This window comes from Lithobates pipiens, unplaced genomic scaffold (genome assembly GCF_037356315.1).
Source record: "Lithobates pipiens isolate NorthernLeopardFrog02 unplaced genomic scaffold, aLitPip1_a1.2 Scaffold_35, whole genome shotgun sequence".
NCBI lineage: Eukaryota > Metazoa > Chordata > Amphibia > Anura > Ranidae > Lithobates > Lithobates pipiens.
In genome coordinates this window covers 8771831-8794036 of record NW_027507811.1, presented here as the reverse complement: position 1 = coordinate 8794036, position 22206 = coordinate 8771831, and the positions used below count along the sequence as shown (strand labels likewise).

General features: G+C 47.1%; 3 protein-coding genes and 1 pseudogene across 4 annotated transcripts in view; all 4 read right to left on the bottom strand.

Moving 5' to 3' along the window:
- The window catches only part of LOC143956097 (uncharacterized), a 215775-nt gene that overhangs the window by 103317 nt on the left and 90252 nt on the right, over positions 1–22206 (bottom strand). The gene's annotated exons all lie outside the window — the stretch shown is intronic.
- Positions 3768–22206, bottom strand: part of LOC143955372 (uncharacterized) — a 38680-nt pseudogene continuing 20241 nt past the window's right edge. The window contains exon 6 of the transcript XR_013269800.1: positions 3768–5246. The product of XR_013269800.1 is annotated as an uncharacterized LOC143955372 (transcript). The remainder of the gene's footprint in view (positions 5247–22206) is intronic.
- Positions 5872–6390, bottom strand: LOC143956063 (uncharacterized). Its single transcript, XM_077466190.1, has 2 exons — positions 6243–6390; positions 5872–6087 (listed from the first exon to the last, which is right to left on the bottom strand). The coding sequence occupies exons 1-2, from the start codon at positions 6357–6359 to the stop codon at positions 5887–5889; spliced, it is 318 nt and encodes a 105-aa protein (XP_077322316.1). The 5' UTR covers positions 6360–6390; the 3' UTR covers positions 5872–5886.
- On the bottom strand, positions 6492–21647 carry LOC143955933 (gastrula zinc finger protein XlCGF66.1-like). Its single transcript, XM_077466057.1, has 4 exons — positions 21135–21647; positions 6933–7097; positions 6721–6844; positions 6492–6606 (listed from the first exon to the last, which is right to left on the bottom strand). The coding sequence occupies exons 1-4, from the start codon at positions 21297–21299 to the stop codon at positions 6497–6499; spliced, it is 564 nt and encodes a 187-aa protein (XP_077322183.1). The 5' UTR covers positions 21300–21647; the 3' UTR covers positions 6492–6496.

Below are 22206 nucleotides of genomic sequence, written 5' to 3'. Positions count from 1 at the left end.
CCAACCAGCAGTGACACCCCCCTCCTTCTCTCTCCTAGAGGGACCCAACCAGCAGTGACACCCCCTCCTTCTCTCTCCTAGAGGGACCCAACCGGCAGTGACACCCCCTCCTTCTCTCTCCTAGAGGAACCCAACCAGCAGTGACACCCCCTCCTTCTCTCTCCTAGAGGGACCCAACCAGCAGTGACACCCTCTCCTTCTCTCTCCTAGAGGGACCCAACCGGCAGTGACACCCCCCTCCTTCTCTCTCCTAGAGGGACCCAACCAGCAGTGACACCCCCCTCCTTCTCTCTCCTAGAGGAACCCAACCAGCAGTGACACCTCCTCCTTCTCTCTCCTAGAGGGACCCAACCAGCAGTGACACCCCCTCCTTCTCTCTCCTAGAGGAACCCAACCAGCAGTGACACCCCCTCCTTCTCTCTCCTAGAGGAACCCAACCAGCAGTGACACCCCCTCCTTCTCTCTCCTAGAGGGACCCAACCGGCAGTGACACTCCCTCCTTCTCTCTCCTAGAGGGACCCAACCAGCAGTGACACCTCCTCCTTCTCTCTCCTAGAGGGACCCAACCAGCAGTGACACCCCCTCCTTCTCTCTCCTAGAGGGACCCAACCAGCAGTGACACCCCCTCCTTCTCTCTCCTAGAGGGACCCAACCAGCAGTGACACCCCCTCCTTCTATCTCCTAGAGGAACCCAACCGGCAGTGACACCCCCTCCTTCTCTCTCCTAGAGGGACCCAACCAGCAGTGACACCCCCTCCTTCTATCTCCTAGAGGAACCCAACCGGCAGTGACACCCCCTCCTTCTCTCTCCTAGAGGAACCCAACCAGCAGTGACACCCCCTCCTTCTCTCTCCTAGAGGGACCCAACCAGCAGTGACACCCTCTCCTTCTCTCTCCTAGAGGGACCCAACCAGCAGTGACACCCCCCTCCTTCTCTCTCCTAGAGGGACCCAACCAGCAGTGACACCCCCTCCTTCTCTCTCCTAGAGGAACCCAACCAGCAGTGACACCCCCTCCTTCTCTCTCCTAGAGGGACCCAACCAGCAGTGACACCCCCTCCTTCTCTCTCCTAGAGGGACCCAACCAGCAGTGACACCCCCTCCTTCTCTCTCCTAGAGGGACCCAACCGGCAGTGACACCCCCTCCTTCTCTCTCCTAGAGGAACCCAACCAGCAGTGACACCCCCTCCTTCTCTCTCCTAGAGGGACCCAACCAGCAGTGACACCCTCTCCTTCTCTCTCCTAGAGGGACCCAACCAGCAGTGACACCCCCCTCCTTCTCTCTCCTAGAGGGACCCAACCAGCAGTGACACCCCCTCCTTCTCTCTCCTAGAGGGACCCAACCGGCAGTGACACCCCCTCCTTCTCTCTCCTAGAGGAACCCAACCAGCAGTGACACCCCCTCCTTCTCTCTCCTAGAGGGACCCAACCAGCAGTGACACCCTCTCCTTCTCTCTCCTAGAGGGACCCAACCGGCAGTGACACCCCCCTCCTTCTCTCTCCTAGAGGGACCCAACCAGCAGTGACACCCCCCTCCTTCTCTCTCCTAGAGGAACCCAACCAGCAGTGACACCTCCTCCTTCTCTCTCCTAGAGGGACCCAACCAGCAGTGACACCCCCTCCTTCTCTCTCCTAGAGGAACCCAACCAGCAGTGACACCCCCTCCTTCTCTCTCCTAGAGGAACCCAACCAGCAGTGACACCCCCTCCTTCTCTCTCCTAGAGGGACCCAACCGGCAGTGACACTCCCTCCTTCTCTCTCCTAGAGGGACCCAACCAGCAGTGACACCCCCTCCTTCTCTCTCCTAAAGGAACCCAACCATCAGTGACACCCCCTCCTTCTCTCTCCTAGAGGGACCCAACCAGCAGTGACACCCCCTCCTTCTCTCTCCTAGAGGGACCCAACCGGCAGTGACACCCCCTCCTTCTCTCTCCTAGAGGGACCCAACCGGCAGTGACACCCCCTCCTTCTCTCTCCTAGAGGGACCCAACCGGCAGTGACACCCCCTCCTTCTCTCTCCTAGAGGGACCCAACCGGCAGTGACACCCCCTCCTTCTCTCTCCTAGAGGAACCCAACCGGCAGTGACACCCCCTCCTCCTCTCTCCTAGAGGGACCCAACCGGCAGTGACACCCCCTCCTTCTCTCTCCTAGAGGGACCCAACCGGCAGCGACACCCCTCCTTCTCTCTCCTAGAGGGACCCAACCGGCAGTGACACCCCCTCCTTCTCTCTCCTAGAGGGACCCAACCGGCAGTGACACCCCCTCCTTCTCTCTCCTAGAGGGACCCAACCGGCAGTGACACCCCCTCCTTCTCTCTCCTAGAGGAACCCAACCGGCAGTGACACCCCCTCCTCCTCTCTCCTAGAGGGACCCAACCGGCAGTGACACCCCCTCCTTCTCTCTCCTAGAGGGACCCAACCAGCAGCGACACCCCTCCTTCTCTCTCCTAGAGGGACCCAACCGGCAGTGACACCCCTCCTCTCTCCTAGAGGAACCCAACCGGCAGTGACACCCCCTCCTTCTCTCTCCTAGAGGGACCCAACCGGCAGTGACACCCCCTCCTCCTCTCTCCTAGAGGGACCCAACCGGCAGTGACACCCCCTCCTCCTCTCTCCTAGAGGGACCCAACTGGCAGTGACACCCCCTCCTCCTCTCTCCTAGAGGGACCCAACCAGCAGTGACACCCCCTCCTTCTCTCTCCTAGAGGGACCCAACCAGCAGTGACACCCCCTCCTTCTCTCTCCTAGAGGGACCCGACCGGCAGTGACACCCCCCTCCTTCTCTCTCCTAGAGGGACCCAACCAGCAATGACACCCCCTCCTTCTCTCTCCTAGAGGGACCCAACCAGCAATGACACCCCCTCCTTCTCTCTCCTAGAGGGACCCAACCAGCAGTGACACCCCCTCCTTCTCTCTCCTAGAGGGACCCAACCAGCAGTGACACCCCCTCCTTCTCTCTCCTAGAGGGACCCGACCGGCAGTGACACCCCCCTCCTTCTCTCTCCTAGAGGGACCCAACCAGCAATGACACCCCCTCCTTCTCTCTCCTAGAGGGACCCAACCAGCAATGACACCCCCTCCTTCTCTCTCCTAGAAGGACCCAACCAGCAGCGACACCCCCTCCTTCTCTCTCCTAGAAGGACCCAACCAGCAGTGACACCTCCTCCTTCTCTCTCCTAGAAGGACCCAACCAGCAGTGACACCTCCTCCTTCTCTCTCCTAGAAGGACCCAACCAGCAGTGACACCCCCTCCCTCTCTCTCCTAGAGGGACCCAACCAGCAGTGACACCCCCTCCTTCTCTCTCCTAGAGGAACCCAACCAGCAGTGACACCTCCTCCTTCTCTCTCCTAGAAGGACCCAACCAGCAGTGACACCTCCTCCTTCTCTCTCCTAGAAGGACCCAACCAGCAGTGACACCCCCTCCTTCTCTCTCCTAGAGGGACCCAACCAGCAGTGACACCCCCTCCTTCTCTCTCCTAGAGGGATCCAACCAGCAGTGACACCCCCTCCTTCTCTCTCCTAGAGGGACCCAACCAGCAGTGACACCCCCTCCTTCTCTCTCCTAGCAGAGGAAGACAGACAGAACTTTGAAGTCTTTAGTGATCTCTGATTTACATATAAAGAGTTTCTTCCATGATAAAGATCAGAGGAGCGCTCAGCCACGTGTTTTCTGAGGTGTATATCAAGGTGAGCTTCTTCCCAGTGTGAGATCTCTGATGTACGGCAACATATGATCCATAAAGAAGACATTTCCTGCACTCAGGACACTAATTCACCTCAAAGGCTGTATACGTTCTCTGATGTTCGGTAAGACAAGACTTTCATGAAAAACATTTCCCGCTCTCAATGCAGGGTTGCAGTCTCTCCAATGTGAGACTGGCGATGTTTGACAAGTTCTGAGTTCCTGGGGAAACATTTCCCGCACTCCGGGCAGGAAAAGAGCCTATCTCGCATGTGGCATATCTCATGATCAGAAAGATTGGACTTACACGAAAAGCATTTCCCGCACTCAGGACAAGAATACGGTTTCTCACCCGTGTGCAGCCTCTGATGTATGTTAAGATTGGACTTCTGTGAGAAACATTTCCCGCACTCAGGGCAGGAATACGGCTTCTCCCCTGTGTGAGATCTTTGATGTGCAACGAGTTCTGATTTTTCTGTACAACATTTCCCGCACTCAGGGCAGACATAGAGTTTGTCTCCTGTATGCAATCTCTGATGTCTGGTAAGGTGAGTCCTCCGTGAAAACGATTTTCCGCACTCAGGGCAACAATACAGCCTCTCCCCTGTGTGCAATCTCTGGTGGCTGGTGAGACTGCTCTTATCTGAAAAACATTTCTCGCACTCAGGGCAGGAATACGGCTTCTCCCCCGTGTGAGATCTTTCATGCCTAACAAGCTCTGATTTCTGTATATAACATTTTCCGCACTCGGGGCAGGAATACGGCTTCTTGCCGGTGTGCAATCTCTGATGTCTGGAAAGACTGGTCTTATCTGAAAAACATTTCCAACACTCAGGGCAGGAATACGGCCTCTCCCCCGTGTGAGATCTGTAATGTGTGTCTAGTTCTGATTTACGAACAAAACATTTCCCGCACTCAGGGCAAGAATACGGCTTCTCACCCCTGTGAGATCTCTGATGGCGGGAGAGGTGGACCTTCTGTGAAAAACATTTCCCACACTCGGGACAGGAATGCGGCTTTTCCCCCGTGTGAGATCTGTAATGTATGTCCAGCTTGCATTTAAGAAGGAAGCATTTCCCACACTTAGGGCAGGAATAAGGCTTCTCGCTCATGTGTAACTTCTGATGTCGGGAAAGATAGGACTTCTGTGTAAAACATTTTCCGCACTCATGGCAGGAATACAGCTTCTCATTTATGTGCAACTTCTCATGTCTGGAAAGCTTGGCCTTATCGGAAAAACATTTCCCGCACTTGGGACAGGAATGAAGCTCTTCCCCCGTGTGAGATCTCTGATGTACAGAAAGACTTAATTCTGAGCTAAAGCTTCCTCCACATTCAGGACAAGAAAATGTCTTCTCCACTTCAATCCGGGCCCCATCCCCCACAGTACGAGGTTGCTCAGAGTCGGAGGGACTCCATGGTCTATCCACACTGTGAAGTCCACCATCCATAGTGGAGATCATTGTCTTTTCTCCTCCACAATCTCCTGTGATGTCCTCATCTTCCATTTTACAACCTGGAGATAAAGTGAGACGATCCTTTGAGGGTTTCTCCATGGCGTGTCCTGGAAAAATATAAAAACATCATCAATAGATATGAGAGGGTTAGTTCACTTCCATCAAGATCCCATCTGGATCAGGTAGATATGAGTGAGGAGATGTTCTCTGTGGAGGTCCCAACCAGCTGGGACTCTTCCCCCCTCTTCAGTTCTTTGGTCCTCCTCCCAGATCACTTCTACATTTACACAGCCTTGTCAGAAGAGCAGGAACCAATGGGGGCTGGGAGGTCCATGCTCTTTACACAACCTCAAGCCTAGGCACTGGGTCATGTGATCTCTGATAAACAAGAGGGTCAAAGTCTTGACTTGAAGAGCCTTTACCATAGAAAAAGTGACCATAGGCCTAGGCTTCTGGTGATATGCAGCACTGGAGGGAGCATTTCAACAGTATTTTGTCATGGAAACATAACTGTTTTAGTGTTACCCCTTATCCCAATGAACAGTTTTATGGTAACATTTATCTATAAGTCTTCTGGAAGAAGAGGGACCAACCTAAGAAAGTCTCAATCTGTGTTATCATATCTGTGCTACTGTAACTAGGAGTGACCCACAACCTAATACTGCCAGCTGAACCGCAAATAGGGCATCAGTACAGGGAGGGGACCATTATCAACCTATTATTGGCTGATATCACTCAGCTCCCGCCCTACTCTGGACCAATCAGTGAGTAGTAACAGAGCAGAGATAAGAGAAGAATATATGATGGGTCACCTGTGCTGATCTCTGTAGGAGTGTCCTCCTCTATGAATGTCCTCGTCATTCCAGCCTCCTCCGTATATTGCTGATCATCCCTCACATACGTCTCTTCTACTTCACCCTCAACTTTCATGGTCATCAGATCTTCACCCTAAACCAACAGAATGGCAGAAAATAACATCTGTAACATAGAAGTATTTATGATGTGAGATCACATAGAAAATATCATCTTGTAGAGTCCACACATCATCTCCACATGTCAGAGTGTTCAATCACTTTATGTTCCCGACCCTCAACTCCACCTACCTGATGATGGCGGGGGATGGTGTGACCTTCCTGTGTGGAATCCCGGGAATACAGAGGACGGGGACATCTCTCTGGTGGCTCCATTGAGTCATCAATATGTCGTGGAAACTCCTCCATTACACCATGTGACTCATCCTCCTCTTTATACTCTTCTTTAACAACAATGTTATATTCCTCAAGGGTTCCACTCTAAATATAAAATAAGAAAATCATTGTAACAAACAAGATTGTGCATAGATCAATGCCAATAACTGTTAACCACCTACCTGATGATGGTGGGGGATGGTGTGACCTTCCTGTGTGGAATCCCGGGAATACAGAGGACGGGGACATCTCTCTGGTGGGTTCCCATTACTGGATCCATCTGTAGGAAACACACACACACTGAATACATTGTTTCTATGTGTTTATCAGATGATGGGGGATCTAGGTGGAGCCTCCGTACTGCTCTCTCCTTTACAATAAAGTCTCCTCTTACCCGGTGATGTGAGGGGCGGCTGATTGTCCATCATGACGTCCTTGTAGAGATCCTTGTGTCCTTCTAAATACTCCCACTCCTCCATGGAGAAATAGACAGTGACATCCTGACACCTTATAGGAACCTGACACACACAATGATACAGTCACCATCCAGACACATCCCTTGTCTGTTACTGGATAATGTCCCAGAATTCCCAGAATCCTCCTCACCTCTCCTGTCAGCAGCTCCATCATCTTCTTGGTGACTTCTAGAATCTTCTCCATGTCGTGTCTTGTATGTATCAGGGATGGAGGTGGTGGGATGGTGATCAATTTCTGGATTTTCAAGGATCTTACATAATTTTCAGTAGATTCCTTCATTACTTCTGTCCAGTTCTGTGTTATAGACAGATAAATATCACTTTCCCATAATTCCTCTAGATTTAGTCACCAGGGATTGGCCACAATGTTCCCGATTCAGCAAAAGGACAGACATCTCTATCCAATGATATGATTACAATGTTGGTTATATTTATAGCTCCTTCTAGAATTAATTTCATAGTTAAAGAGTTAGAAAGGTTGAATAAAGACATCAACCCAACCTGTGAGTGTGTATTTATGGCTCTAACACTTCCCATATCCCTGTATATTGTGTTCACTAAGATGCCCATCTAAATGTTTCATAGTTTTTCATAGTTTGTTAGGTTGAATAAAGACACCAGTCCATCAAGTTCAACCTGAGTGTCTACAATTGTCCCTATCCCTGTACATTGCACACTCACATCGGTCCCTACCCTTAAGGAGCCCACAATCCAAGGTCCCCATTCATATACTATGGCCAATTTTTTTTTTTTTTTTTGACAGAAGCCAATTAACCTACCTGCATGTCTTTGGAGTGTGGGAGGAAACCGGAGTACCCGGAGGAAACCCACGCAGGCACAGGGAGAACATGCAAACTCCAGGCAGGTAGTGTCGTGGTTGGGATTCGAACCAGCGACCCTACTTACTGCTAGGTGAGAGTGCTAACCACTACACCACTGTGCTGCCCTGTTTCGTCCTGCTGACTCCTCCAATTGTGGAAGGGAGTTCCACATCCTTAACGCTCTACAGTAAAAAATGAAAAAAAAACCCTTACTCGGTTTAAAATGAAACCGCTTCTCAACTTCATTGAGTGACTATGCGTCTTTTTGAGTGAATAATTTTCTCCCTATGCTGGAATCACCAATTCAATATTTGTATATAAATATATCTCCTTTTAAGCGTCACTCCTCCAGGGAGAAAATGATTAATGTTCGAATGCTCCAATTTGGCCACCCAGGTTTAACTAGATATTAATTACAATTATTATTTATTAATAGGTTATTATTAATGCAATTCAATTAAAATGTTCCTACAGCCCTTTTCCTCTGTTTTTTTGTTTGTATCATATCTTCCCATTTAATGTCATGAAGTCAGGAGTGCAGATTGGTAAAGTTGGCTCTCATGAAATTCAAATCTTTCTTGTCCTACCCTCGTGTCTGCTTTTCCAATGATATACGGTGAACGTAATTACTCCGTGATCGCTGTTTCCTAAGTTATCCCTTACTTCCGCATCCGCAATCAGCTCTGTGTTGTTTGTAATGATTAGGAGCGTATTTTAGTAAAGTTGGCTCTCTTGAGATTTAATGTTCTTGCCCTACCCTCATGTCACCTTTTCCTTTCAATTAAGGTGACCGTAATTACTCTGCGATCGCTGTTTCCTAAGTTATTTCTTAATTCCACATTTGCAGTCAGCTCTGTGATGTTTGTAATTAGTAGGAGCGCAGTTTAGTAAGATTATGGAGTAGAAAAGTTGGCTCTCTTGAAATGTAATGTTCTTGTCCTAACCTTGTGGCACTTTTCCTTTGATTTACAGTAAAAGTAATTACTCCGTGATCGCTGTTTCCTAAGTTATCCCTTACTTCTACATCCGCAATCAGCTCTGTGTTGTTTGTAATGATTAGGAGCGTATTTTAGTAAAGTATGGAGCGCAGTTTAGTAAAGTTGGCTCTCTTGAGATTTAATGTTCTTAGTCCTACCCTTGTGTGTCTGTTTTTCCCACGATTTCTGGTCAACGTAATTACTCCGTGATCGCTGTTTCCTAAGTTATCCCTCGCTTCCGCATCTTCAGTCAGCTCTATGTTGTTTGTAATTAGTAGGAGCGCAGTTTAGTAAAGTATGGAGCACAGTTGACTCTCTTGAAATTGAAAGTTCTTGCCCTACCTTCATATCACCTTTTCCTTTTATTTACGGTGACCGTAATTACTCTGTGATCGCTGTTTCCTAAGTTATCCCTTACTTCTACATCCGCAATCAGCTCTGTGTTGTTTGTACTGATTAGGAGCGTAGTTTAGTAAAGTTGGCTCTCTTGAGATTTAATGTTCTTAGTCCTACCCTTGTGTGTCTGTTTTTCCCATGATTTCTGGTGAACGTAATTACTCTGTGATCGCTGTTTCCCAAGTTATCCCTTGCTTCCGCATCTGCAGTCAGCTCTATGTTGTTTGTAATTAGTAGGAGCGCAGTTTAGTAAGATTATGGAGTAGAAAAGTTGTCTCTCTTGAAATGTAATGTTCTTGTCCTACCCTTGTGGCACCTTTTCCTTTGATTTACAGTACCGGTAAATATAATTACTCTGTGATCGCTGTTTCCTAAGTTATCCCTTACTTCTACATCCGCAATCAGCTCTGTGTTGTTAAAAATGATTAGGAGCGTATTTTAGTAAAGTATGGAGCGTAGTTTAGTAAAGTTGGCTCTCTTGAGATTTAATGTTCTTAGTCCTACCCTTGTGTGTCTGTTTTTCCCACGATTTCTGGTCAACGTAATTACTCCGTGATCGCTGTTTCCTAAGTTATCCCTCGCTTCCGCATCTTCAGTCAGCTCTATGTTGTTTGTAATTAGTAGGAGCGCAGTTTAGTAAAGTATGGAGCACAGTTGACTCTCTTGAAATTGAAAGTTCTTGCCCTACCTTCATATCACCTTTTCCTTTTATTTACGGTGACCGTAATTACTCTGCGATCGCTGTTTCCTAAGTTATTTCTTAATTCCACATTTGCAGTCAGCTCTATGTTGGTTGTAATTAGTAGAAGCGCAGTTTAGTAAGATTATGGAGTAGAAAAGTTGGCTCTCTTGAAATGTAATGTTCTTGTCCTAACCTTGTGGCACTTTTCCTTTGATTTACAGTAAAAGTAATTACTCTGTGATCGCTGTTTCCTAAGTTATCCCTTACTTCTACATCCGCAATCAGCTCTGTGTTGTTTGTAATGATTAGGAGCGTATTTTAGTAAAGTATGGAGCGCAGTTTGGTAAAGTTGGCTCTCTTGAGATTTAATGTTCTTAGTCCTACCCTTGTGTGTCTGCTTTTCCCATGATTTCTGGTCAACGTAATTACTCCGTGATCGCTGTTTCCTAAGTTATCCCTTGCTTCCGCATCTGCAGTCAGCTCTATGTTGTTTGTAATTAGTAGGAGCGCAGTTTAGTAAAGTATGGAGTGCAGTTTGGTAAAGTTGGCTCTCTTGAAATTGAAAGTTCTTGCCCTACCCTCATGTCACCTTTTTCTTTTAATTAAGGTGACCGTAATTACTCTGCGATCGCTGTTTCCTAAGTTATTTCTTAATTCCACATTTGCAGTCAGCTCTGTGTTGGTTGTAATTAGTAGAAGCGCAGTTTAGTAAGATTATGGAGTAGAAAAGTTGGCTCTCTTGAAATGTAATGTTCTTGTCCTAACCTTGTGGCACTTTTCCTTTGATTTACAGTAAAAGTAATTACTCCGTGATCGCTGTTTCCTAAGTTATCCCTTACTTCTACATCCGCAATCAGCTCTGTGTTGTTTGTAATGATTAGGAGCGTATTTTAGTAAAGTATGGAGCGCAGTTTGGTAAAGTTGGCTCTCTTGAGATTTAATGTTCTTAGTCCTACCCTTGTGTGTCTGCTTTTCCCACGATTTCTGGTCAACGTAATTACTCCGTGATCGCTGTTTCCTAAGTTATCCCTCGCTTCCGCATCTTCAGTCAGCTCTATGTTGTTTGTAATTAGTAGGAGCGCAGTTTAGTAAAGTATGGAGCACAGTTGACTCTCTTGAAATTGAAAGTTCTTGCCCTACCTTCATATCACCTTTTCCTTTTATTTACGGTGACCGTAATTACTCTGCGATCGCTGTTTCCTAAGTTATTTCTTAATTCCACATTTGCAGTCAGCTCTATGTTGTTTGTAATTAGTAGAAGCGCAGTTTAGTAAGATTATGGAGTAGAAAAGTTGGCTCTCTTGAAATGTAATGTTCTTGTCCTAACCTTGTGGCACCTTTTCCTTTGATTTACAGTAAAAGTAATTACTCTGTGATCGCTGTTTCCTAAGTTATCCCTTACTTCTACATCCGCAATCAGCTCTGTGTTGTTTGTACTGATTAGGAGCGCAGTTTGGTAAAGTTGGCTCTCTTGAGATTTAATGTTCTTAGTCCTACCCTTGTGTGTCTGCTTTTCCCATGATTTCTGGTGAACGTAATTACTCCGTGATCGCTGTTTCCTAAGTTATCCCTTGCTTCCGCATCTGCAGTCAGCTCTGCGTTGTTTGTAATTAGTAGTAGCGCAGTTCAGTAAAGTATGGAGTGCGGGGCGTGGCCGGATGAGAGAGTGAGAGCGAGTGAGTGAGCGGACGCCCGGGCCTCGTCTCCCTCTGCTCCCTCGCTAGAAGCCTAGAGGCAATGCTCAACTTTGAGTAGAAGCAGCACATACCATGCCCGTTTTGTCTCCTCTTATCCCGCAATAATCAGCAGTGTCCGTGTTCCTGAGGCTGGCGGTGGAAGATCCCGCGGCGGGCCGAGCTATCGTGAGATCTCTCTACAGCGTCTTCCGTGGAGCAGTGCAGAGCGAACAGCGTCCCCGAAAGTCCCCGACAGAGACCGAAGGTTGCCGAGGGAAGCCGAGAGGACTCGAAGGGAACCTACGCCGCTGGTTCAAGCCATCGCGAGACTGTATACGCACCGCAGTGCGGCGGCGGGCGTTTTGAAACCCGTTTAAAGGACCGGAGATCTCGGAAGCCGGAGCAACGAAGCGAGGCGCTCCAGTAGCCTGCGGCAACGGCCCAGGCTAAGCGGTAACACGGGGCAACAAGGGGGGGGGGGGCGAGGAGAGTGCAATATAAGTTAAAACGCAGGTGGCAAGGCTTATTTTGTGTGAGCACTGGTGACAATTAAGTCAATATTCAGTAAACACCCCCCCCCTCCTCCTCCTTACCTGTCCCCTGACCAGCAAAACCCTAATTATTGGCTCGGACTATTGAAGGTCGAAATAAGGATCTAAGGGATCAAAGGCATTGTATAATTCAGGCTACCTGGCATTACACAGCAACCACACTGAACCAAGGTCTGTGATCACATCGATCCGGAGGTGGGTGAGCACTTGGACCAAGGGTGCTGAGTTATTTGCATTGTATTCCACTGTAACCACACAGAGGCTAGAGAGACTTAAGGGCCCTACCCACCTTTGGTATATAACCTCCACATTATCGCCATATTACCTGCTAAACCGTTCCTAGGGGAAGATCATGCTCAGCAAAAGGGCTACGGAGGACACACTACATAGTGACGGGAATTTAAAAACCCGCGCGGGTAAAGAAAAAGCTAGCCAGGCCTCAGCGGTAGCTGCTGCAAAACTCGAACGTTATGCTCATACAACTTCACCAACCAGGAAAGGACACCATCAGATAGCTGGGCAAGCAAGGTCACAAGGGGCGTCCTCGGATAGGAGAAGCATTAGCCAACTAGCATCAAATTCTATCGCGTCACCTATTGGAAATAAAGCAAATAATCTGGCGCTAGTAGAGGACACGGCAATACACAATGCAATAGGTCCAGCAATATCTCTATCAGCAGGGGAAGGTGAACCTACGCTACGGGATATATTGGCTGCAGTCAATGAATGTAAAGATTCTATCCACGGCCTGGATAATCAGCTAACTAGCATTAAGATGGACTTACACTCCATGGGTCAATTGTTGAGCAATACTGTGGAGAGAACCACAGTACTTGAGGAAAGACTAAACACGATTGAGGACGAGTTCCATCCACTCCAGCAAAAAATAATTGGGCTACAGAAGCAGATCACTAGCCAGTCATTAAAAATAGATGAAATAGAGAACAGAAACCGCAGGAACAACATACGCCTGATTGGTCTACCAGAGGGGAGTGAGGGCTCTAATCCTATAGCCTTCTTGGAAAACTGGTTTAGAGAACTTCTGGGAGACAACTCTTTTTCAGCACTCTTTGCTATAGAAAGGGCACATAGAGTGCCAATCAGAGCTAGGCCACTAGAGGGCCGCACTAGGCCGCTTATACTGAAAATCGTGAATTACAATGATCGAATTATCCTGATGAGAAGGGCCAGAGAATTAAGGGACATTCTCTACAAGGGGACTAGAGTGTCATTTTACCCGGACTTTTCACCAGACCTACAGAAGCAGAGGGCAGAATTTATCCCCATTAAGCGAACCCTCCAAGAACACAATATACCTTATGCTTTGTTATACCCGGCCCGATTACGTATGACCGCCCTGGGCTCAACCTTTTTCTTTAGCACCCCAAATGAGGCGAGGCGGTGGCTCGAGGAACATAAAGGGGACCTTTAGTGTTTTCCAGCGTTATTGGGCTTGTCCAGCTGGGGATCCCTCTTGGCCCCTCTTTCCTCCTGCCTCTTCTCCCCCTCTTGTTTTTTTTTTTTTTTCTTTTTTTTTTTTCTTTTTTTCTCTTTCTTTCTTTTTTTCCTCTTGTTGTTTGAGTTTAACCTGAGACTTATAGGAAGTAGCAACTCATTAATAGGATTGAATGCACAAATAGAATCACAAGCTTAGTAGTGGTATTGTATGCAAACTGGGATACTGTTATACGGAGAGTAAATACGAGATTGACACGAAGGAAAAATGACACTATATGCAAATTATTATAAACACAAACGGATCTATAGATTAGTGTTGATGTATTTAGCAATTTAGGGGGCACTAGGGACACTAATTAACTAATGCGATATGTATTAGATAGGTGGAGGTTATGTTTGCTCCCCTCCCCCCTCCTTCCCCTTTTTTCTTCTTTTTTTCTTTTTTTTCTCTTTCACTATACTTGGGTGAAATGAACAATAGTGTCACTAGTCTAGCACGTGCAAGGTTTTAGGTGATAAGAAGCACTAAATATTGCCACTCGGGGAAATGGTATAATTTGCTGTTGTTTTGAAATTAGGGCTTATGTAGGTTGAAGTAGTGAAGGAGGTGTAGGGATGGGTTACCTGCTAGTGATTTTCTCGATGCAGGCCCCCTCCTTCGCCTCCTCCCCCCTTTTTTTTTTTTTTTTTTTCTTCTCTCCTCTTTGCGGTTTTTGGAGATGGGCTTAACCAAACGATGGGTCTAGACGGTGCTGGGTAAATAATAGGGGCGGAAATAGACAAGACGGGTTTCTAGGTGTAATAGAGGGGTGGGGAGGCGGGGTAGGGCGCCCTGGGCTCCGGGGTGAATGTATAAGAGGGCCACTGTAGGAACCCCTAGGGGATGCCCTGATGGGAAGAGGAGTGGGGGTGGGGGGGAGGGGGGAGGGTGTTGGGTGGTCAGGGGTGGGAGGGGGGGAGGGAGGGATGGGGGGAACTTTGAGCACACGCTGTGGGTATGGGGGGTTGAGGGGGAATATGGGTGGGAGAGGGGAGGGGGCCTGTTGTGGGCCTCCCCTTCTCCCCCCCTGCCCCCAATTAACCTGGCAATTTCCAAGGTTTATGAATAGTGTAAGCATTGTTTCATGGAATGTGAGGGGGCTGGGTGATTTAAAGAAAAGAGCAGCGGTTATGATGCAAACAGAGAGAGACGGCCCTGGTCTACTCTTTCTACAAGAGACACATTTAACCCCTAGCACAGCACCACAGCTAAATAACCGGAGATTCCAATCTTATTACCACTCCTTCCATACATCATACTCAAGAGGTGTGAGCGTTTTAGTTAGGAAAGGTACGGATTTCCTGTGTAAAGAGTCCTTTATCGATGAGGAGGGGAGATTTGTCTTTCTATATGGCCTCATGAGAGGGCAATACTACATTCTAGCCAACATTTACATCCCCCCGCCCTTTAAGTTGGAGGTAATGTATAAACTGTTGGCGTTTTGCCTGAATAAGCCGGGAGTCCCGTGGATAGTACTAGGTGATTTTAATGAAACACTAGATGGGAGCCTGGATAGGTTTCCCAAACCCAACGGGGCTAGAGCAGGGCGATTGCAGGGATTCCTGTCCGAAATAGGATTGTGCGATCTATGGCGAACACGACACCCTCAGGAGAGACAATACTCCTGTTTTTCTAGGACCTATCATACACTATCAAGAATTGACATGGCCTTGGGCAATAAAGAGGCAGTAGAGGTGGTACAGGAAATAGAATATGGGGCAAGGGGGGTCTCAGACCATTCCCCCCTGTCCATGGTTGTGATCCTGGGCACCAGAATAGGTTTAGGGGAGTGGAGGATAAATCCTGGCTGGTTGGAGTTAATGGATGGCTCCTCCCCCTTCCTAGATAAGATAGGGGAATATATTCAAATAAACAAGGGCTCAGCCTCACCCGGAATGGTCTGGGACTCCCTAAAAGCCTATATTAGAGGCACACTAATTCAACAAATTGCAATAATTAAAAGGAAAGCCCGAGAACAGGAGTCAGTAATACGCAATAGAGTTGCTCTGGCGGAGATGGCATATGTAGAAGCTCCATCCCCTGTAAGTCAGAGGGCGTGGCTTGATACCCAACAAGTCTACAAAATGTCCCTCTTAAAAAAGTCAGAGAATAGGCAAATTTTTCAACGCCAGCACTATTTTGGCGAAGGAGAGAGGGTGGGACGAGCCCTCTCCCTTTTGGTCCAAACCAATAGCTCGCCTACAACAGTCCAGGTGATTAAGTCACCAAATGGCGATCTTATTTCTAGCCCCCCTGCAATCATGGGAGTACTCCATGACTATTACAACCACTTATATAAATCAGCATTGCGGGGCCAAGGCAGTTCTGCCACTGACTTTTTACTCCAAGCAGCAATTCCAACATTATCAGAACAGGACAAATTGAGTCTTGATCTACCACTTACGCTGGAGGAGTTAAAAGAAGCAGTGGCCGCAATGCCTAATTCTAAATCTCCAGGCCCAGATGGGTTGCCGGCAGAAATATACAAGCGCTACGGTGAAGTGCTACTGCCGGAACTCTTGGAAACATTGAACCATGCATTCGAGGTGGGGGAACTTCCCCCCTCGATGCTGGAAGCTAATATAATTCTAATACTCAAGGAGGGGAAGGATCAACAGGAAGTCTCATCATATCGGCCAATATCCCTGCTGTGCTCAGATATTAAAATCCTAGCCAAGGCCCTAGCAACCCGCCTAAATAAATACATCCACAAACTCATACACCCAGACCAGTCAGGTTTTATTCCAGGCAGGTCAACCAGCACTAACATCAGAAGAGTCTTCCTAAATATTCAAACTCCCAGGGACAACGATGGGTCAGGAGCGATCCTGGCCTTGGATGCGACTAAGGCTTTCGATAGCCTGGAATGGGACTATCTGTGGGGAGTGTTGGAGAGGTTTGGTTTTGGCCCTCATTTTACCCAATGGATAAAATTACTATATAATAGACCCAGGGCAAAAATCAAGATGGGAACTGAGTTTTCTGAGGTTTTTCAACTGGAGAGAGGTACAAGACAGGGGTGCCCACTGTCTCCCCTCTTGTTTGTACTAGCTATGGAGCCCCTGGCTGTCCTGGCCAGATCAAGCTCGGACATCCGGGGATTCCAGCGCGGAGTAGAGGAAGACAAAATTGCCCTGTTCGCGGATGATGTCCTGTTCTTTATTGGAGACGTGGACTTAACCTTGAACAGGGTAGTGCAGATGATGGGGGAGTTTGGTCAACAATCCGGCCTTGTAATTAACTGGAGCAAATCAGCCCTTCTGCCGCTATCCAGATCCGGGGTCCAATGGGCGTCACCGACGGTTACTGGTCTAGAGACAGTGTCTAGACTGAAGTACCTAGGTATCTGGATCTCGGGGGAAGTGAACCAGTATCTTAATGAGAACTTAGTACCATTATTAACTAAACTGAAGCAGAAACTCAATAGGTGGTGCGGTCTCCCTCTCTCCGTTGCGGGACGCTGCAATTTAATAAAAATGATCTGGCAGCCCCAAATATTATATATTCTACACAATTCCCCAATCTGGATTAACCAGAAATGGTTCCAAAAAATGGATTCTCTCATTCGAGACCTAATTTGGAAAAAGGGACATGCCCGGATCGGGCTCCAGACGTTGCAGCTTCCCGTAGTGGAGGGAGGATTGGCCATACCCCACCTGAGAGCATATTTCTTAGCGGCACAACTCCAGCATTTAGAGGGAGCAGGGCTCCAAGAGGGAGGGTCGCCAAATCATAAATTGATGATGGTTGGGACACCCCACAATTTAGTGCTTGAAGCCTTGGAGGCTGACTCATTTGCCCATAGAGGCCCTACTAACATACTAATGAGGAAGGTATGGTATAAGGTAAAACAAAGCATGGGATATGTGGGAGTAACTATCTATACGCCTTTATGGCATAACCGCTATCTATCCGAACTAAATAAAATAGATAGATCTTTGGAATGGGGCAGCCAGGGCATCAACAGGGTGGTGCAACTATACGAAGGGAATGTAATGAAAACCTTTGAAACTCTTAGACAGGAATTCGATGTCTCTAACAAGACGTTCTATAAATACCTACAGTTGAGGCATGGTATTCAAGCTCAATTTGGTTCGCTGGAGATTGAAAGGACTGAAATCCCCCTGCTACAGGGACTTATGCACCATAGGCAAGTAAAAGGCCAGATCTCCAGATTCTATACAAAGATTAGGGGAAGGATCCTGAAGGGAGAGGGCCTAGATAAAAGTAGGAGGGGGTGGACAGGTGATGTGGGCCCGATTACCCAGGAACAATGGGACAAGATCCTTGTACAGGGGAGATTGGTCTCTATATCACACCTGTTTCTTATAAATAGGGCATACTACACCCCCCAGAAATTGTGGAAAATGGGTAGGAAACCCAGTGATAGCTGCCCCAGATGTGGGGCAACGGGGGACCTTCTGCATATGGTATGGAAATGCCCAAAACTGTATGGGTACTGGTTAGAAATAGTACTCAGAATAAACAAGATTTATAAGATCAACTTGCAACCAGAGGCTAGGACATGTCTATTGGGGATTTTTGAAGAGGATAGCATTCCCCTTCTAATTAAGTTACCTGCCCTGAGATGTTTGTACCAGGCCAGACGGCTGATAGCCATAAAATGGCAAGCCAAAACCCCCCCGGTAATTGAACAATGGGTCAACGCAATTAACGCCACCATTTGGTGCGAGAGGGCAACGTATATTAAACAAAACAATCTTAAAAATTTTGGAGCAACATGGAATCCCTGGTTGATCGACATGGGATATCCCGTAGGGGAGTCCACTGAGAGGGTGGGTTAGTGTATGCCGGATGGGCTGGGGGCGACAGATCTCTCTCTCCGGCTTCCCCGGTCCATGGCCTTGTGTCCCAATGAGTGTTTATTACACCCCAACCAGCCAACCACTATAGGAAGGGTTGGTATTAGCAGCGTGTGCTCGAAGTGGGGGGGGGGTGGGGAGGGATTGGGGTGCAGGGCGAACCCGGCGGAAGTTTGGGTACGCCCTCGCCACTGTATTATATATGTATGAAATGATGATTTCTGTGAAATGTGGGACATATTGTTGTTTTGTACCGAAAAATTTTTTCAATAAAAATGAATTATTAAAAAAAAAAGTATGGAGTGCAGTTTGGTAAAGTTGGCTCTCTTGAAATTGAAAGTTCTTGCCCTACCCTCATGTCACCTTTTTCTTTTAATTAAGGTGACCGTAATTACTCTGCGATCGCTGTTTCCTAAGTTATTTCTTAATTCCACATTTGCAGTCAGCTCTGTGTTGGTTGTAATTAGTAGAAGCGCAGTTTAGTAAGATTATGGAGTAGAAAAGTTGGCTCTCTTGAAATGTAATGTTCTTGTCCTAACCTTGTGGCACTTTTCCTTTGATTTACAGTAAATGTAATTACTCCGTGATCGCTGTTTCCTAAGTTATCCCTTACTTCTACATCCGCAATCAGCTCTGTGTTGTTTGTAATGATTAGGAGCGTATTTTAGTAAAGTATGGAGCGCAGTTTAGTAAAGTTGGCTCTCTTGAGATTTAATGTTCTTAGTCCTACCCTTGTGTGTCTGCTTTTCCCACGATTTCTGGTGAACGTAATTACTCCGTGATCGCTGTTTCCCAAGTTATCCCTCGCTTCCGCATCTTCAGTCAGCTCTATGTTGTTTGTAATTAGTAGGAGCGCAGTTTAGTAAGATTATGGAGTAGAAAAGTTGGCTCTCTTGAAATGTAATGTTCTTGTCCTACCCTTGTGGCACCTTTTCCTTTGATTTACAGTACCGGTAAATATAATTACTCTGTGATCGCTGTTTCCTAAGTTATCCCTTACTTCTACATCCGCAATCAGCTCTGTGTTGTTAAAAATGATTAGGAGCGTATTTTAGTAAAGTATGGAGCGTAGTTTAGTAAAGTTGGCTCTCTTGAGATTTAATGTTCTTAGTCCTACCCTTGTGTGTCTGCTTTTCCCACGATTTCTGGTGAACGTAATTACTCCGTGATCGCTGTTTCCCAAGTTATCCCTCGCTTCCGCATCTTCAGTCAGCTCTATGTTGTTTGTAATTAGTAGGAGCGCAGTTTAGTAAGATTATGGAGTAGAAAAGTTGGCTCTCTTGAAATGTAATGTTCTTGTCCTACCCTTGTGGCACCTTTTCCTTTGATTTACAGTACCGGTAAATATAATTACTCTGTGATCGCTGTTTCCTAAGTTATCCCTTACTTCTACATCCGCAATCAGCTCTGTGTTGTTAAAAATGATTAGGAGCGTATTTTAGTAAAGTATGGAGCGTAGTTTAGTAAAGTTGGCTCTCTTGAGATTTAATGTTCTTAGTCCTACCCTTGTGTGTCTGCTTTTCCCACGATTTCTGGTGAACGCAATTACTCCGTGATCGCTGTTTCCTAAGTTATCCCTCGCTTCCGCATCTTCAGTCAGCTCTGTGTTGTTTGTAATTAGTAGGAGCGCAGTTTAGTAAAGTATGGAGCACAGTTAACTCTCTTGAAATTTAATGTTCTTGCCCTACCTTCATATCACCTTTTCCTTTTATTTACGGTGACCGTAATTACTCTGCGATCGCTGTTTCCTAAGTTATTTCTTAATTCCACATTTGCAGTCAGCTCTGTGTTTGTTGTAATTAGTAGGTCGAGCGGAGCCTTGTTTCTAGTTGGGACCTCCACCTAATCCTCTAAGCCCTTGTACACGCGGTCGGACATTCCTACGGGAAAATGTCCGATCGGACCGCGTTGTCGTATAATCCGACCGTGCGTGTGTGGGGCTCCATCTGACTTTTTCCGTCCGACCAACAAAGTTTGAGAGCTGCATATAAAATTTTCCGACAACATGATCCGATCGGACTTTGTCCGATCGTTTGTAGAGAATTCCGATCGGACAAAGTGCCACGCATTGCTCAGATCAAAATTACGAGACCAAGGCTATTGGCTACTAGCCTGAACGTAGTCCCGTCATTACGAACGAAACGTCATCACGTTCCGAACGATCGGATTTTTTCCGACAACTCTGTCCGACCGTGTGTATGCAACACCAGTTCCGGACAAAATCCGTCGGAAAAAAATCCGACGGATTTTGTGGTCGGAATGTCCGACCCGTGTGTACGGAGGCTTAGACATTCAGAAAATGGCGAGCCTTAGATAACTGAACAGTTCCATCTGCCCAATCAATATCAGGATCATCAAAAGTCCCCCCGTTATAATAACATTGACCTGCTTTGCTGCCATTTCCAATAGTGAGAGGAGATCGTCGCCTCTTCATTCTTTAGGTTCAGGGGCCCGTAGCATACACTCACTATTCATTTCCCTTTCGTTTCTTCCCCCTTGAAGCTCCAACCACAAGGGATCCACCTCCTCCCTTGCCCTATTAGCGATGTCATTCCTCATGTTCAACACCCCCCCTCCCCCCGTTCTTCTACCTACCCAATAGAGGTATTAATGTTTTACTAGTAAGGCTCACTGACCGACCAGTAAATGTTACCCCTGTATCTAGCCTCGGGGGCGTGGCATGCTGGCAATCACGGATCTCACTGATTGGACTAAAGCTGAAATAGCTTTCTTTTATAACCAATGCCGGCATCTTGTGCTATAAAAAAAAATATCATAGAGTATTCATGTATTGATAGTACTTGTGTGGATGTCATCATTGATTAGCAGAACATCAGAAGGCCTAAAGTGACTCTGAATACATCCCAGTGTACAGTGGGGTCAGATGTAACCCCTTCATTACACTCACCTCTCCAGTCATCAGGCCGAGGATCTCCAGGGTGAGGTTCAATATCATCTCATTCCGGGGAAATCCCTTCCTTACATTCTTCACACAACTCAAATTCTGCTGATTGTCCATCATGACGTCCTTGTAGAGATCCTTGTGTCCTTCTAAATACTCCCACTCCTCCATGGAGAAATAGACAGTGACATCCTGACACCTTATAGGAACCTGACACACACAATGATACAGTCACCATCCAGACACATCCCTTGTCTGTTACTGGATAATGTCCCAGAATTCCCAGAATCCTCCTCACCTCTCCTGTCAGCAGCTCCATCATCTTCTTGGTGACTTCTAGAATCTTCTCCATGTTGTGTCTCTCAGGTTTTAGGGAGTCACATGGAGGCACTGTGATGGTCATATGATCACCGGACTTCACAAGAGGAAATCTCTGTATTGGGGAACCAATAGGAACATCATGTTAGAATCCCAGAATCCTCCTCACCTCTCCGGTCAGGTCTGTGTTTTATTAATAGAGATAAGAGTGATGTCATGTGACCTCCCAGAATCCTCCTCACCTCTCCGGTCAGGTCTGTGTTTTATTAATAGAGATAAGAGTGATACCATGTGACCTCCCAGAATCCTCCTCACCTCTCCGGTCAGGTCTGTGTTTTATTAATAGAGATAAGAGTGATGTCATGTGACCTCCCAGAATCCTCCTCACCTCTCCGGTCAGGTCTGTGTTTTATTAATAGAGATAAGAGTGATGTCATGTGACTTCCCAGAATCCTCCTCACCTCTCCAGTCAGGTCTGTGTTTTATTAACAGAGATAAGAGTGATGTCATGTGACCTCCCAGAATCCTCCTCACCTCTCCGGTCAGGTCTGTGTTTTATTAATAGAGATAAGAGTGATGTCATGTGACCTCCCAGAATCCTCCTCACCTCTCCGGTCAGTTCGGTGTTTTATTAACCACTTGCAGACCGGACCATTTTGCTGGTCAAAGACCAGACCACTTTTTGCGATTCGGCACTGCGTCGCTTTAACTGACAATTGCGCGGTCGTGCGACGTGGCTCCCAAACAAAATTGACGTCCT